At 34.3% G+C, this 18,451-nt stretch overlaps 1 protein-coding gene across 4 annotated transcripts; it reads right to left on the bottom strand.

Moving 5' to 3' along the window:
* Nucleotides 1–1,026: 1,026 nt before the first annotated feature.
* LOC145582125 (kinesin-like protein NACK1) lies at nt 1,027–7,959 on the bottom strand. 4 transcript variants are annotated; one of them, XM_081639146.1, is made up of 15 exons: nt 7,787–7,959; nt 5,269–5,559; nt 5,092–5,181; nt 4,872–4,972; nt 4,655–4,771; nt 4,469–4,550; nt 4,314–4,381; nt 4,175–4,234; nt 3,967–4,091; nt 3,531–3,732; nt 3,311–3,418; nt 3,147–3,221; nt 2,074–3,018; nt 1,637–1,968; nt 1,027–1,525 (listed from the first exon to the last, which is right to left on the bottom strand). In XM_081639146.1, the coding sequence occupies exons 2-15, from the start codon at nt 5,546–5,548 to the stop codon at nt 1,201–1,203; spliced, it is 2,910 nt and encodes a 969-aa protein (XP_081495272.1). In that variant the 5' UTR covers nt 5,549–5,559; nt 7,787–7,959; the 3' UTR covers nt 1,027–1,200. The 4 variants fall into 4 exon arrangements, with proteins under 4 accessions (XP_081495272.1, XP_081495270.1, XP_081495271.1 ...); XM_081639144.1 differs by having other exon boundaries at nt 3,132–3,221; XM_081639145.1 differs by having other exon boundaries at nt 4,872–4,984.
* Between the last annotated feature and the right edge of the window lie 10,492 nt (nt 7,960–18,451).

Here is an 18,451-nt window from a genome sequence, read left to right on the forward strand (position 1 = left end):
GAAATTAGGTTTAAGCAAGAGAGAGAGAGAGAGAAGAGAGAAGGTTTTGATGTATAAGAGAGGAAGAGAGAATGATTTGGTCCTCGAAACTGATGAAATTAGGTTCGTATTTATAGAGAAAATGCGTAGGGTGAAGCACGGAACCCTGGAAGTGAAGCGCCATGAAGATAGAACCTTAGAAAAACACCGTGTCACGGTGAAAAATACTGTGACACGGTACAGAGTGCCGTGACACGTCACAGAACATTGTGGCGCGGCATTTATGCCGTGACGCAGCATATCCAGTCTTTTACGCGTTTTTAAAATTATAATAACTTTTGATCCGTAACTCGGAATAAATCATATAATATATCGTTGGAAAGCTTATCAATTATACTTTCCAACCCAATTTGTAGATTTAAAGATATGATCGTTTTAGTGAAAGGGTATCGATTTTGGGCGGAGTTTAGTATTTTGCTCATATCTTTTTCGTTTTAAATCGGAATTGAGCTTATGATATACCGTTGAAAAGCTTATTGAAAGGCCTATCCAACCAAATAATTTTTGGATCAAAATTATAGGGCCACAACATTAGTTTAGATCGGTTTTATGGTGTGGACACAAAAAGAAGAAAATAAGTAATGGCTTGGGGAAATGGGCTAAGAATTTGGGTTGGTTTATTGAATGGAAATGTGGATTAAGCACTCCAAAGATTAAATACTCAACCCGATCAATAATGGTGGTGAAATGTTGTTAATCATCGGGTTTGGTTTTGGGGAGACATTTTTAAGTGTCTACAAGTACACTATAGTTATCAAGAATTAGAAAGAATTAACTAAGATAAGAGAACAAGTAACCGACATTCTATGATCCAAATAATGAAAAATTACACTTTTTTTTTATATACTAATTGTGATTTGGGGAGAATATCACAACATTCTCATCGTTTAGATTCTAGTTGAGAGGTGAAACGCTAAAAAGTTGTAACCAAGTGCTATCTTAAGATTGAGGAATAAAAGACACAATTTAAGAACAAATTGTTTTTTATTTTTGCAAAATGGCAATTCCAAAACTGGCTATAGCAGTAACAGTTATCTCAATAACCAAAAAAAGAATGAAAGAATTGAACAAGTCGTGGAGAGAACTCCAAAACTTCTTTAAGTACATTCACAAAAGATATGATTTGTTCATCCAAACAATATATAAAACCTCTCAAATCTCTCACAAAAGCAGGTTGGAGATTTGATTCCAGCCTGCCATCCATGGTCTTTTATAACTTGGGAGTGCAAAGTTTAGCTCAAACATTTCCCTTGCTGCCTTTCCACTTTCGCAAAATCCAACAAGCTTAGCCACAATTTCCGCGCTTTCATGTACATGAAGCGAGTCATGGGGATTTGTCCAAAGCTTACTCACAAATTGCAACCTCCTATGTTTTCCTTCTAGAGAGACTCCCCATTTTATGTACAATGCTTCTCTTTCCTCAGCACTTAGGCGTGAGCTTACCCTCCTTGCAAGGAACTCCCTTTCGCGCTTCAGTGCTTTGATACTACATTATGGAGAAAAGGCGGTCATAATTAACTTCTGACATTACTTATAGTGAAAAGAGATTAGATTGTATAGGAATAAAGATGTAAGCAGAAGTTGATTAAGAAAGTACCTGGAAGAAGTAGAAACTGTGGGTTCATCTCCACCAGGTCCACAGTGAGCTGGACTTGCATTTCCGGTTTCTGCCAAGTGTTGCTGCAACCAAGTTAACCGCCTAAGCTCAACTTCGAAGTAAATTTGGTCAGCTGGGTCTCCTTTAAATAGCAGATAGAATTGAGTTCTGTGAATGATGGAAACATAGCAAACATCCCATAGTTCAATTATTTGCTGTCTTTGCTCCTTGAAAGTTACTTGCCATGAAACCTCAGGTTCATTTCCCTCGTAATCTTCTTCACTATTCTCAATATCATAACCAGCTGCTTCATTTGCTTCCAACTCAAGCACCTGGTGAATAATTTTTTTTTTTTTTAAAAAGTAAGTTAATTATAAATGCACATTACAATAAGATCTGTTTACAGTAACGCTATATGGAAGGAGTATTATAACTACCTGGCAAACAAGCAACTGCTTCTGATATTGCAGCTTTGCGACACGTTCTTTCAGTTCTGTAACATAAGCTCTTATGTTTCTCACATTCTCTTCCGCTGCATTCTGAAACATCTGTTTCATTTTCTTCATGTTAACTGAACTCGATCTTCTGTATCCTGAACCTTCCTTAGATGAAACATCACTAACAGCTCCTTCTGTTTTCGTTGGTGTTCCTTTCTCGACACCTTGTGCAGCTTCAGTAACAACAATGTTATCATTTACTGGATTCCTATTTTCAATGTCAGACTCCACAACTTGGTCAGCAGCAGACAAAGGGGAGCATGGAGATCGTAAGAGATTCTGCCTGTTGGCACCATTGCTTGAACTTAAAGGAAGCAACTTTTTCTTTTTCGATTGGGATTTTGAGTTCTGAGTTACTTCACCATTAGGTTCGTCGTTATTTGGAAGAGACAGTACTAGTTTGTCTATAGACTTTTGTACATTTTCAAGCTGCTCTTCAAGATCAGCTATTGTACTCCCTTGAGTATGAAGTCTAGTAATTTCTTCCTTCAGGTTGGCGCTCACACTTTTATTTGTGGCAACAACTGCTCCAGCCTCATCCACCGTGAGATCTGGCCTAACAGTACGCATTTCCCTTATCTCTGCCTGCAGCTTAGCAATTGTCTCAGCGGCATCTTGATTACCTAGCCTATGACAAGCAACCTCTTTTTGCAGCACTTCTAGAGCTCGATTGGCTTCATCTCCAAGCTGCTCCTGCAGTTGCTCAAGTTTCCTAATTTCGTGCATGAGGGTGAATGGAGCAGTAGATGACTTCCTCATGGATTGCCTGATAATTTTATTTTGTGTCTGATATCCCTGTTGCTTCCCATTTAAGTTGAAAGGCAATGTGCCAGAGAAGGAAAGACATTTTACAACTGGTCGAGGTGATTCATAGGGACCAATAACCTGAAATAGTCATCAGAAAATAGTTAGAAAAAGAAAGGAAAAAAAAAAAAAAACTTGATTGGACAGAGAAGGGGGTAGGAGGGTGGAGAAGGATCAAAGATAAAGTTGAAAACCTTTTCCTCCTGCACCTTTTGTCGAAGCTCTTCTACTTCGGATAAGGCAAGATCTCTTTGACGTCTCAACTCTTCAATCTCCTTTTCCATCTAGAATGTAACAAGAAAAATAATTTAGACAACAATTCATCAGCACCCAATGCCTTGAGCATTCCAATGAAGCAGAAAAAATAGTTCACCTGGTGAATCTTCTGGTCCTTGTCTGATGCATCAGGGACACGTAACTCTGCTTCTAGTCTGGCTACCTCCTTCTGCAACTGTTTCACTAATTGCTTATCAGAGACAACCTGAAAATCAAATAGGATATATTATTAAGCCTTTGTCCAAGGAAGTAAGATAGTTAAATGTACATGAGTACATTATTTATATAGGTTCATAAAGCTTTAATCTCATCCATACCATGTTCACTTGAGCATTGTTGGTCACCTCCTTAGCTCGAGTAGCAAAATATAATGTGTTCCTTGTCTGCTCAACATGACTCGTTGCTGGACTCAACGTACAAATGATAGCAGTACGAGCATTCCCACCAAGAGAGTGTTGTAAAATTCTCGTAAGCTTAGAGTCACGGTAAGGTATGTGACCAGCACGCTTTGCTCCAGCACTGCATTGCAATATGAATGCCAAGCAATATCAGCAGTAGATCAATTACCTGGCACCCATCCTAGAGTCCCATTATGGCCAAAAAGCCAGGAAAGTTCTACGATTGTTACCATGTTTAAGAAGCAATTTTACTAGAGAAAAATTTAGGAGAGGAGGACATAATTTGACACACTAATGTATCAATCTGCGCAAAAAATGAACCAACTAAATGCATATGGGAGGAAAACCCCTTTACCTAAGCTTCCGAATGACTGTTGTCAGAGTCATCAGGCTCAGATTAATATGACAGCCTTCCCTGAGTCTGGCACCATCAGCATGTGTTTGTGCAGCCCTCTCACTTCCAGCAAGGTCGACAAAATTCTGCAAAAGCAAAAACAAATTCATAACACTACAACAGTGAACATTACTGAAGAATGCCATAAAAATCCATGTAAGGTATTTACCAGGCTTGCAATGAAGGATCGGATACAGCCTGAATTTTCACGCTGTGTACTTTGTATTGTCTGCATTGTTAGGCACGTAATTAGTTAGAATCTGTCATTAAAATCCTGTCAGAGCCAATGAAGGATTCTTGAAACTAACCAGCCTAATAATTTGGTGAGATCGTGAACTATTATCATTGAGTGCAGTTTCACCCACTTGTCTTTGAGCTGAGCAAAAAAAAAAATGTGTTCTCTATGGTGAGATTATTAGTAAAACAATCAAGCTGAAACAAGATTTTCGAGCAGTTCTCTTACCCTCGCATATGCTAATCAATTGTCTCAGATGCCGGTCATCAGTAGCAGTTTCTTCAACTAGCTTCTCAACAACAGTACCTTTCTGCAGAGAAAAATAAAAACAGAATAAAAATAATACATATATTTTAGCAATCTAATGCTATGATTCACTTTTAATGAACTAGTTTTGTTATAGTGAACACATACTTCTGGATCATCCAATAGCTTAAGGTTGCGACCAGACTCAGAATTCAGAAGATCCCTGACATTTTCGTTATAGATTTCTAATCCAGAAATCCTAATAGTGAACTCTCTTTCCGGGGTCTGTATTCATGGAGCAAGTGTTTAGTTTTAAAGCATATCAGCAGCTAGAAACATACTAATCTTAAACTGAACTTGTACATGATATAACCAAATATCTTACATTAATTATGTGGTTGTAAATATCTGTTACAGCTTTTTCTGTGATTCCTCGCATTGTATATGTCTTGCCACTACTTGTCTGTCCATAAGCAAATATAGTTGCTGCAAACAGAACTAAAGTTTAAATTTTCAAACCACCACCAAAAATAACCACACAATTGAAAACAATTAAAGCAATGCAAATGAAAACTACTCGTATTAATCAATAAGTAATGCATTACCATTGATACCCATCAAAGAGGACAAAGCCACATTTTTCACCCCATCCTCATACACAGTCTCAGTGATGGAGGCAGGACCAAAGACTTTGTCTGAAAAGGTACACAATTTTCGACTCAGTCAACGAAAAACAATTGGTTATATGAATCCGATTACTTGGATAAAAGGGATAAATATACCGAATGTAAATGAAGATTGCTGCATAGAACGATCATTATTAACAGGAGGCTTATAAACAATTGTGTGTTCATCAACACATTCCCAAGCCACTTGGTCTTTAGCTGCGTGCTCTCGTCTGCTTAAAGGCCTCAACCTTACAGTCACGACGATTTTATCTTCCTTGGCACCAGCTCTCGGTCCACCTGGTGTCGATGCAGGCGTTCTAGGTCCACCAGGTGTTGATGCAGGCGTTCTGGGCCCACCTGGTGTTGATGGTGTTGAGGTACCCTTTACTGTCATAATGTTTCTGCCTTTCAAATCAATCCAAAACAAATTCTTCAGCAATACTTCGTATATGATGATCACTTAAACCTTGTATTACATTCATACTTATCCTATTAATTCATATATCCCATCAATAAATTTAAGTAGCGACATATCAGAAAATCTAATGATAAAAAACTACGACAGTAGCGATGATTACGCCAACTTCCAACTTCATTAATCTCAAGCTATAGTCATACTTATTCTCTTATTTATATATCCCATAAATTAATTTAAGTTGTTAAATAGGGACACATATTAGAAAATCTGAACATACAACTATGACAGTAGCAACGATGAGTCCGAATTCCCAACTTCTTAAAAGTTATTTAGTAATCACACTCATTCTATTACTTCTGATATCCCATCAATTAATTTAAGTAGCAAAATTCCTGAAAATCTCTATTTCCCATTAAGACAATCGCGGTAACCCCTATTTCCCAACATCATAAATCAGCTCCAGATATGCAGAATATATCTCTTGAAGATTTAGTACGAAGTATAATTTTAAATGTTCTTCTACCAATTATCTAAACAACAAATTGAAATCATATACTTCGTGTATATATATATATATATATATATATATATATATATATATATATATATATATATATATATATATATATATATATATATATATATATATATATATATATATATATATATATATATATATATATAGGGGAAGGCTCATGTGAGAATTCCTCTTTATGTGAGAAATCTTTCATATGTGAGAACACTCTCATGTTCTAAATTTTAATATAAGTGTTCTAAATCTTAAATGAGTTAAATCAAATGTTTTAAATCATTACTCACATGTTCTAAATCTTAAATTATTTGTTCTAAATTTTAACTTTATACTTCGTATGTTCTAAATTTTTTAATCATATGTTCTAAAGTATTACTAGTATGTTCCAAACTTTTACTCACATGTTCTAAATGTTACTCATATGTTTTAAGTTTGAAATATGGTGTTCTTAATTTTTATTCACATGTTCTAAATATTAAATCAGATGTTCTAAAATTTATTCAAATTATCTAAATTTCAACTCAGGCTTTTCAAATTTTTAATCACGCATTGTAAATCCAAAATCAAATGTTCTAAATTATTACTCACGTAGAAGTTCTAAATTATTACTCACGTGTTCAAAATTTTAAATCATGTGTTATGAAATTTTAAATCATGTGTTCTGAATTTTTATCATATATATATATATATATATAGGGGAGGGATCCGGTGAGAACAAGTTCATATGTGAGAAAACATACTTATATGAGAACTGATTTTAAATTTAGAACATGTGAGTAAAAATTTAGAACATATGAGTAAGAATTTAGAACATGCGAGTTAAAATTTAAAACATGTGACTCAAATTAATATTCTGAACATATGAGTAATAAATTAGAACATTTGTGTGAGTAATATGTTTAGAACATCTGATTTTAGGATTTGAACAAGTGATTAAAATTTTAAAATATTTGCTTTATGAAATTTTAAACATATGAGTAAAATTTAGAACATCTGACTTAAGATTATGAACATGTGAATAAAAATTTAGAACAAACTGATATAGAATTTAGAAAGTGTATACGCTTTAAAATCTGGAACATATAATTAAAAATCTTAGAACACACGTTTTAAAATTTAGAACATATAAGTTAAAATTTTGGAACAAGTTATTTAAAATTTATGACATCAAACTTAACTAAATTATGGTTTAGAACATGTGAGTACTAAATTAGAACATTTGATTTAATTTAGAACACCTAAGGAAAAGTTTAGAACATCAGATTTAAAATTTAGAACATACGAGTAAAAATTTAGAACATAAAGAGTGTTCTCACATATGAAAAATTCTCACATAAGAAAAATTCTCACAAGAGTCTTCCCCTATATATATATATATATATATATTCCACTAAACATAAAGCACAATCTACATCTACCAGTATCAATGTATGATGAAAAGTTAACTTTGAGATTTAATCTATATCATTGATTAACATAAATTATGCAAATTTCTTACCCTTTTACCTAAATTAAACAAATAATAACCTTCCAAATAAAGAAGTTGATCGGTTTGAATTATCCTCTTCCAAATTTAGAAATTGTACAAAACTTCTATTTTTGAAGTTTGAAGCTACAAAAATTGAATTGAGTATTTTGAGTAATCAAAATCAAAACAATAAAATTATAAATAATTAACTTACTGCGTCAACACTGGAAAATAGCAGCGGCAGAGAAGGAGAGGTGGTCGGAACTGAAGATGGTGGTTTTGTTGGAGGAGAGAGAAAAGAGTAGTAAGGGTTTTTAATCAGATAAACAAAGAGTTTGAGAGAATGAACATCAAAGGAGAAAATACACTAAACAGATACAACGGCTCTTTTTCAGCGCTTCTGATTTTTAATCGTTTTGAACACACAAACGGCTATTTTAAATTGTAACGGTTATATTAATAATAAACGGTAATATGTCAATAAGACTACTCTATCAATTATATTCTAACTTTGTTGACCTTCTTTTTGTTTTTTTTCTGCACTTTTTACTTCGGCTGTTAATTTGTCTCTTAGCTCTCACTAAACAACCCATCCATTTATAAATAATTAGTAATAAGTATTTATTTCTTGAATCCTTTCATCATATAAGAATATCTATTTCTTGAATTCCTTTCATCATATTTTTTGAGGTTTTTTTTTTTTTTTTTTTTTTTCCTTCTCTCTCTCTCTCTTCAAACGAGGGGCTAGGAAAACAAAACAAAATAAAAAAACTAAGGGGAAAAATACCTATTAGATTATTATGTAAAATACGCCATAGAGCTAAATGGGGGGAGGGGGACTTGGATCAATTCAAATTTGTTGTTCTAATGGACTCCTTGGTTTGCTAATCAATTAGTAGCTTGATTTACTTCTCGATAAATATGCTTGACTTCCACTTCCCATTCTCGACTAGCAACAAGCTTCTTGCAATGAGCGATATCATGAAGGCATTCACCATTATAGTCACTCGTTTTGGCAAAAATCTGAACAACAGCTTGATTGTCCTATTGGACTTGTAATTTTTTAATTCCCATTTTTTTTACCAACTCCAACCCATGTGCCACTGCCGAAACTTCTGCCTTAAAGGCAAAACAGTTACCTAACCTTAGAGAATAAGCACAAGACAACTTTCTTGTAGCATCCGTTATTAAGCCACCACCACCCCTTGCAGGACCCGGGGCTCCCTTAGCCGCTCCATCAGCATTCAATGCGTACCAATTTGTAGGAGGTGCATTCCATTTAATAAAGGTCTCTCTTCTTACGGGAGTTGAGAGGAACTAGTTATGCCATCACCAAGCACGCGCTTGACCTCCTCAAATTTGTCCAACAAAAATTGTTTTATCCATTGGGATTTCACTTGAACGATTGAAAACAACCGCATTTCTCTATCTCCAAATTCACCAAAAATCAATGGGAAAATAAGTAGGCCAAATTTCTAGAGATAAGTCTCTGTAATGTTGCACTTTAATGTTCCTATTGATCCATTACTTAAGAGACCCTCTTCTAAAATCAGTGGCATGAGCTGCTAGACCTCCAATTTGATGCTAAACTCCATCCCCTCGCTGCTTTGCAATCACGGAGACCTTAAAGCGTATTTTCCTCCATTCCTAGGCATAATTTGCAGCAAGGATCCTTAGTGAGTGATGATCGTTTAAAACGGTTTGGATTACACATGATTTTTATCATGTTATACAAGCCATAAAAATACTCTAACACATTGTTGCACCTCTCAAACGCTAAACCAAGTTCCAAGAACCATCTTCTTGCTCACCATTATCTTGTCTTATGATTTGTAAGGAAGATTTAATCGAAAACCGACCCTTTGAACCCCTAGACCAATAAATCAAGTCACCTCTATCTGGGTTTTCAATCAGAGCATGAGCTTCAATTTCTCGCAAAGTATCTTGCGGTAAGAGGTCAGCAAAAATAACTGACTTCCACCCTTCAATCTCGTCCCAAATTTCAGCCACGGTGGCTCCTTCAATGTCCAATGGAATTAATGCAATAGCCACTTCACGAAACGTCTTCGAATTTACCCACCGATGGTCCTAGAATAGAATATTGGTGCCATCACTAACAGTTGTACGAGCCCCTTGATAAAGAACATGAGCATTCTCCTTGATACCCTTCTAAACATTAGACATATTAGACTTCGTTTCGAACATGTCCACATCACATCATCCTTTACAATACTTACTTGTAAGTACTCCTAACCACAGAGCATTTGGTTCGGTAAGTAGACACCATCCGAGCTTTGTTAAGAAGGCTGAGTTTGCTTATCTTGACGAACAAATACCCAAACCTCTCGTTTCTTTCAGCTTCTGTAGGTTCTCCTAAGAAATAAGATGAATTCTTCTTTTTTCATCATCCCCTCCCCAAATGAGTCTCCTAGTTCTTTTATCAATGTCGTCACAAATAGTCCTCGGGTTTCCAGGTGTTTACATAGCATACAAAGCCATTGTGGTTAAGGTAGTTTAAGCAAGGGTAATACGGCCGACAAGCGAAAGGTGTTTAGATTTCTACCTTGCCAAACGTCTATCAACCTTTTCACACATGTACCCAAAGGTTTCTCTTGTTACGTGACTTGTTCAGGCTGGCATTCCCAAATACGTTCCCAAATCTGTTGTTGCTTCAATCTCCAAGGTCCTGTCGATTTCAGAGGTGGCTACATCATTCATGTTTTGAGAAAAATACACCCTAGACTTCGATCAACTAACTTTTTGGCCAAAAGAGTCACAAAAACGAGCTAACCATTGATTGATATTAGCTGCTTGGTCAATAGAAGCCTCTGCGAAAAGTATTATGTCATCAACAAAGGCTAAGTTTGAAAGGCTTAGCCCATTATGACTAGCCTTAATTGGTTTCCATGTATCAAGAATTATGAATCCTCAATAATATGGTTCAACCTTTCCATACAAAGCACAAAAATGTAAGGTGATAATGAGTCTCCTTGACGCATGGCTCGACTTGGGTTGAAAGCTTGATTTGGTTCTCCGTTCCACAACACTCTCATCAAGGAAGAAGAGATACATTCCATTATGACATCCACCAACAAAATTGGAAAACGAATTTCCATCAAAGTGTCCTGGATAAAATCTCATCTAAGCCGATCATAGGCCTTTTCAAAATCAATCTTAATAGCCATATAACCCGTAGCATCTTTCTTATTCCTCATAGTACATGAATAACTTCTTGCACAATTACAATATTATCGGTAATTTATCAGCCCAGAACAAAACTTGTTTGCTAAGAAGAAGTGAGATGCGGCATCATAGGCTTTATACGATTGCCTTAGTAATAATTTTATACACAACATTGCATAGACTAATTGGTCGGAATTTCCGGGTTATCAACTTTTGGGATTAGCACAAGAAAAATGTCATTTAGATGGCGAGGCAGCCCGTTACCCATCAAAACTTCAAGCACCAAAATGAATAAACGTTGTTATCTATCAAGTCCCAATTCTTTTGGAAAAATAAGGCTTGAAAGCCATCTGGGCCAGGGGCCTTAAGGGAGCCCATTTCCTTAACAACTCTCTTTATTTCACATTTAAGAAAGGGCCTAGTTAAGCTATTCCAATCCCTAGTGGTAAATTCAGGGAATATATCCCTTGGTAGGTCCTCTTTTAAGGGTATTATCACTCTTAAAAAGATTTTTAAAAAACTTACAATATTTAATTTTCGGACCTCATCCTTCTCGGTTAGCCAAGCTCCATCAAATTTTGATTTAATAGCCCTAATAAGGTGGAAAAAAGTAGTATTACGATCCCCGTCTTTTATCCACTTTACTCTTGATTTTTGATACCAAAGTATCTCTTCTTGTGCTAGCACTTCATCAAGTTCACTCCGTAGCTTTGATTCGAGTTTAATCAAATCACGAGCCTTTTGTAATGCTAAAGCTCGTTGGATTCCTGCCATACGTGCCATAAGAGTTCGCTTCTTTTTAAATTTATTAAGGAAAATATTCTTATTCCACTCCTGTAGTTCTTCTACCAAGTATTGAAGGTGTGGCATTAAAGGAGCATCCTTTTCCTACTTACTTTCCACGAAATCTTGAAAGTTTTCATGGGTCATCCAAGCAGCTTGGAATCGAAAGGGTCTATTTATATCGGCTAACAGAGCAAAACCATTAGGAGCAATAAGAACTGGGCAGTGATCCGATTGGATAGCCGGTAGGTGCTTAACTGATGCATTTGGGAACCGAAGACTCCAATCTCCATTACACATTGCTTTATCAAGTCTCGCGCTATGCCATGCATTAACGTTTGCTTAACGTTTGAGGTTCGTAATTCACTCGCACAAACTTTTTATTCGAATTTCCCATAATATCCTTAATAAGACAACTTTTTTTTTATTCAAATGAGGAAAAGAGTTCCAAGGAAAAACAAAAAACCAAAAGAAAGAAAATACATAATAAACCAAATCAAACAACACAAAAACAAAAAACTACTTAAGGAGGGACAAGCCGTGGAAAGCCACACTCCAAGTATCCTCCTCTAAGACTCTACCAAGATCTTTAGGAACAACATTATAAATGTTGAGACGATCGTCTTGGGAAACCCCGCGGTTGGGCAACCAATCCACCCTTCGATTGCCTTCTTTGTACACATGTGAAACCCGAACCTTCCAACTAGCATTGTTAAGCATGTTTAGGCATTAATAAGGCAACGTGATATTCAAATTTGTACAATCACTACTACAAAAAACCCCTAATAAGTCGGATTTTTGGAGTCACCTGCACATAAGGTGCGACTTATAAACTTATTGAGTCGCCTCATACTTATTCAACGACTTGTTAAGTTGGGGTTAAAATCAACAAAGCACCTAACGAGTCGCCTAATATATATGAGGCGACTTGATAGGCTAACAAGTCGCCCCATATATGTATGCAACTCTAGAACCTGACTTATTTGGTGGTTAAAATTAGATTATCAAAGTCACCTGTACATAAGGTGTAACTCGAAAACCCGTCGAGTCGCCTTATAATATTAGGCGACTCAATAGGTGAGTTTTGTTAGCTATGACTCTCACCTAATGAGTCGCCTAATATGTATGAGGCGACTTATAGGTTAATAAGTCGCACCTTATATGCAGGTGACTTTGAAAATCTAATTTAAGCCACCGAATAATTCAGGTTATAGAGTCACATGCATATATGATGCGACTTGTAAACCTATCAAGTCACCTCATGTATATTAGGTGACTCATTAGGTGCTTTGTTGATTTTAACTCCAACTTAACAAGTCGCCTAAGTAGTATGAGGCGACTCAATATGCTTACAAGTCGCACCTTATATACAGGCTACACTAAAAGTCTGACTTGTTAAGTGCTTTATTAAATGACAACTACCTAATAAGTCGCTTAATACGTAAGACGCGACTCGATAAGTTGATTCTTACAATATATATATATATTTAAAATAGTTACAATATATATATATATATATATATATATATATATATATATATATATATATATATATATATATATATATATATATATATATATATAATGAGAACTAGGTGAATAATAGGAACTAGGAACTAATTAGGGTCGTTGGATCTAACTTGGAGGCGCGTTTGAGGAGCGGCTCAGATTAACTCAAGCGTATTCTCCAACAATCAAGTGCAGTACCTCGTCTTTCTCTCTCCTCAAGCATTTTCTCTCTCCTCCATTCCAACGAGTGGTCTGAATCCTCCATTATAGAGCCTTTCAAGCTTTATCTACTCAATTGATGCGGCTTTCGAGCTTTCTCTAATATAATGAAGCAGCTTTTGAGGTAAGATGTTTGTTTTCCTCTGTTTTCCAAATCACGAATTTCAATTTCACTAGTTTTTTGTTAATTTTTTTTCAATTTAGGGTTAAGTTCCGCGACTACTTTTTAAATTTGGGGATTGGCTGAATTTCGTGACGCTCTTCTCATTCAATCTGCAAATTTGAGCTCAAATCAGGTACTAATCAGAGTTTCATAGCAAATTTTTCTTTTTTTCTTTTTTTCTTTTTTCTTTTTTTATTTTTTATTTTTTTATTTTGTGCATCAATTTCATTATTGGTCTTGAGATTTTGAGGTATTTGATAATCCATTTAAAAGCTATGAATTATGTTGTTTACATTGAATTAATTTTGATTATTCAATTATTATTGTTGATTTTTGTGTAAATTTATGAATTGTAAGGTAGTACACTTTTTGAGTGAAATTTAGAACTAATTGAGTTTTAAATTCTCTAAATTTTATATAAGATGACCGATTATTGTTATTTGGTTATTTTAGTAGACTACATATCTTTATAAGTAAACTAAATCTCTTTTAAAGTAAAATAATTTTCTTAATGCACACTAACTGTTTGACAAAATGCCTCAATGAATCATATTATTTTGGTGCTAATATGCCTAAACAAATAACCACCACCACACTAGCAGCTAACTTTGAATTGGTATGCTTAATGGTGCAATCATGGAATAATTTGATAATTTATCTTTTAAACCTCTCAGAGTCCTAGGTCACTTGTTGTTGGCCTAATAGTTTGATATGGCAATACTTTTTTAAATAGGGGTTCAATGGTGTAACTTCTTGTTTCGGTATAAAGCTTAGTCTATGGTGTATGACATTAGAACATATGTTGTTTCCATACATTATACTTACAAGTTGTGAGGTTGAACCCAAGCTAATATTGCTTGCTTACTAAATTGAAATTAAGCTACTAGTGTTTTCTATTATTTTCTCAATTTCAATTCAACAGCAGATAGAAACCAAATAAAAGTAAACCAATTATATTTTAAAGTAACATGAAAAACTTAAACTACGATTTATAGTTTATGAGCTATCAGATTAATGTAAATTGTGTTTGATCTTATCTGAGAAGAAAACTGCAATTATAGTTCTGTGTAGTACTCTGTATGTACCTTGATAGAGCAGATCATAATCAATTTGTTTTAGAGTGATTTACCGCTTAAGATCTATTTGCATTATATAATTGATAATCTTATATATACTCTTAATGTAGATAATAATTTAATAAAAGTAAACCAATTTGATTCAAAAGTACATGTTACGAGTTCTTGAAGAATGTATGTGAGAGCATATTGAGTGGCTCACACATGTGGGGGCTTGTGATTGTGACTGAAGGTAAAGATGGTTTTATAAGAACATGTCATAATTATGGACTACCTGTTAGATGTCCGACAGGGAAATCCCTTAATTCCTCATTCTATTTATCTAATTTTAGACACCGATGCATAGAATACTGCAGTATCTTAGGAAGTTTAGCTAGTATTGATTGATAGTCTAGACAGCAGCAGGTAGGATTAAGCATCAGTAGATTTGCTGTACATTATTACATTATTACCACATAGGTGTATTTTGATGCCTGGATTAGTAAATTTTATATTTAAAGAATTTACTTCTGCTCATATTTGATTACTTTGTCTAGTGGCCATAGTATCAATTGACCATAGTATTTTGATGCCTGGATTAGTAAATTCGGAGTTTTGTAAACAAATGTGATTGAGTTTGAGTTAATTCTTGTATGAATTTCTTATGATTGAGTAATGTGTTATTTTTGGAATTATTTTGGGTGACTTGTTTTTTTCTTTTACATCCAGCAAAGTTTGAACAATAAATTCAGGATTTTTTAGCTAAATAGGTATTTAGTTATCTTAATTTTTTTTCTTCATATTATCCAATATTGCCTGCCTACATGTGCTAGGATTGAACAATTACTAATTTGTGTTGGTTTATCAATTTCAAAAGTAAATGGAAACCAAATAAAGGTGAACAAATTTTATTTTAAAGTAATGCAAAAAGACTTCAAGTATGATTCATAATATATGAGCAATGAGAGAAATGTTGGTTATGTTTGCTCTCTGCAATTTCAATGTTGTGCGATAATCCAAGTTTTGGTAATATAAGACAAATGGAGATTAGGAATCTTTGCTAAGTTTTCTGGGCACCTATTCAAGCAATGGAGATTAGGAATCTTTGCTAAGTATACTGAATTTACAGTGTATAGTAAAGCATTAGTTTGAGACTAAAGCATTAGTTTGAGACTGATGGTGTTGGTGGTTTGGTTGTATTTTTAGGCTAGGAGAGTTTTATAACGGAAAATGGTTATACTTTTGATTCTATCACTGCCTTCGGTGGGGTTTAAAATATAGTGGATGAATATAAGGCTAGAAAAAATAAATTCTACATTTGTTGTCTCCAAAAGTAAATAAAAAAGAATCTAAGTGAATAAGAAAGATTTTAAAGTAAACCTATTAGCTCAAGTGGTAGAGCACTATGCGGGTGCATAGAGGTGTAGGTTCGATTCCTACATAGGTTATATCTAATGTAAATATAAAACACACTAAATTTAATTCAAACATCTCAAAAGTAAATAATAAATAACTGTAAATAAATCAATTTAGCTCAAAGATATACGAAAAATTAATTGGATTTTATATCAGTGGTCTCTAAAAGTAAATAAAAACCAAATTAAAGTGAATAAAAAAGACTTTAAAGTAAACCTATTACCTCAAGTGGTAGAGCACTATAGCACTATGTCGATGCATAGAGGTGTAGGTTCGATTCCTACATAGGTTGTTTCTAAAGTAAATATAAAACACTTTAAAGTTATATAAAATACCTCAAAAGTAAATCAAAATAACTATTAAAGTAATGTCAATTAGCACAATGGTATACTAACAATTATTTGGCTTTAATGATTACTACTTTGGACACTTAGAAACCTCCAAGTCATTAAATACGGACACTTAAAACATTAAAGTAATGACTATTAAGAGATGAGACAAGCTATAAGAAAAAAAAATATATGGAGCTTAAAGTAAAGGTTTTCAAATTAAAGGTAAATAAAACAATACAAAAAGTAAACAAAAAATGTAAATAAAAAATTTCAAGAGTATATGTATAATGAAATCATTGAAAATGATAAATGAACATTGAAATAGAGTCATTGAATTTTATAATGGAATAACATGTGGGACAATATAATAGCTTATTATACACATAAAAAAAAAAATACAAAGTGTTCGAGATTAAAAGTGAATAAAATAATACAAAAAGTAAACAAAAAAAGTAAAATTAAAAAAAATTCAAGAGTATATGTATAATGAATTCATTGAACATGATAAATGAGCAATGAAACCAAGTCATTAACTTTCATAATGATATAAGATGGGCTAAATAGTAGTAATTAAATAAGAAGCAAGCATATTCTTGCTATTTGTGGGGCTTGTGGGGAGGAAGAGGATGATGTAGTTCATTCTGTTTTGAGCTGTCTTGGAGCAGAGAAGGTCTGCAACTTGAGTGGTTTTCTTGCGGAGGTAAAGGGGAGATTGCGGACTTTTTTTTATTGGGTGGTGCAGGTCTTTAAGGAGTTGGATAAGGAGAAACGCAGGATAATTATGGTATATTGTTGGGCTATTTGGGGCAACCGCAATCAAGGTTTGTTTTATAATACATGAAGTGAGTCCCATAAAGTTGTGTAATATGTCATGGAATTGATTACTGAGATGGAAGTGGGTGAAAATTCTGCTAGTGCTAGTGTTGTGGGTTTGAACCAAGGTTGCTGGTGTAATCCTATAGGGAGAAAAGTGAAGATTAATGTTGATATAAGGATGCTGGGTGTTGCAGGATGTAGGTTGGGGATTACTGTGAGAGATGCCTCTGGTATTCTGTTATGGTGTGCTACTGTTAAGATGCAAGGGGACTGGGATTTGAGTTGTGCAGAGGTGAAGGTTGTGCTTGTAGGTGTGAAGATTGTGCTGGAGCTTGGGTATATGGATATTGTGCTTGAAAATGACAACTCCACTGTTATTAATGCTCTAGTGAAGAATGATCAAAGATGCAGCACTTTTCATCTTCTTATAGATGATATTTTACATTTGCTAGCTTGCTTAATTCTGTAGATTGGGTTTGGGTTGGCAGAGGGGGAATAAGGTGACCCATGCTCTTGCTAATGCTTAACCTTGGGAAGTAGGTGGAAAACTTTGGCTAAATAATTTCCCTTCGTCTGTTTGTAAGCTGGTGGCTGATGATTTTGTTTTGTTGAATGAGTAAGTTGTTCCCTTTGGGGTTCTTTAAAAAAAAAAAAAAAAGAGGCATACGAGATTAAAAGCAAAGGGTTTCAAATAAAAAGTCAATAGTATAATGCAAAAAGCAGGTAAAAGTTTTTTAGTTACGGAGTATAAAACTAATGAAATTCACATAATTAAGTTATAAAATAATTTCATCTCATAAATAAACCTACATGGGATTCAAACCCACATCTTTTGTGCATTTGCACAATGCTCTACCTATTGAGTTAGTAGGCTAGTGTATAGTAAACATTCGTAGTAATGAAAATTAAATTAAAAGTGAATAAAAAGTTCATATAAGTAAATAAAAAAATGATATAAAGTATATGTATAATTATTGGGGATTTTAGATCATTACCAATATAATATCAATCATAATGTCAATAATCATTGTATTGAATTTCAATACGGAAACAAATAGTCAATCTTGCATCTTGATTCCCTCCTCTAAGGGGTTTCACAAATAACCATGTCACTGAATCTTAACTGCTCTATTTTGCACCCTTCAAGCCCTGAAATTGAGTGTCTATTTTCTCATGTTAACAATCAGAGGTGAAATATGAAGGATTTAAAGCACCAACGATATAATATAGTGAAAGGGATGAAAAATGGAAGGTTTCAATCCCAATTTGTCAATTGATCAATTCACCTCAAAAATTTGTCTTTAGAGGTACCTGATCATGCATTATACATTCCCCAATACAAAAGTGTCTAGTTAAAAGAAACAATCAAACATCATACTCATTTAATCACTAAGGTCATCTAC

This window comes from Chenopodium album, chromosome 15 (genome assembly GCF_948465745.1).
Source record: "Chenopodium album chromosome 15, dcCheAlbu1.1, whole genome shotgun sequence".
NCBI classification, from domain to species: Eukaryota; Viridiplantae; Streptophyta; class Magnoliopsida; order Caryophyllales; family Amaranthaceae; genus Chenopodium; species Chenopodium album.

Bases quoted from the DNA above. Each gene is read 5' to 3' on its own strand.
- LOC145582125 (XM_081639143.1), bottom strand. From the start codon at position 5,548: ATGACAGTAAAGGGTACCTCAACACCATCAACACCAGGTGGGCCCAGA. The intron at 4,382-4,468 runs GTAAGAGAACTG...TTTTTTGCTCAG, and splicing joins ATTGATTAGCATATGCGAGG to CTCAAAGACAAGTGGGTGAA. The intron at 3,019-3,131 runs GTTTTCAACTTT...TGACTATTTCAG, and splicing joins AAAAGGTGCAGGAGGAAAAG to GTTATTGGTCCCTATGAATC.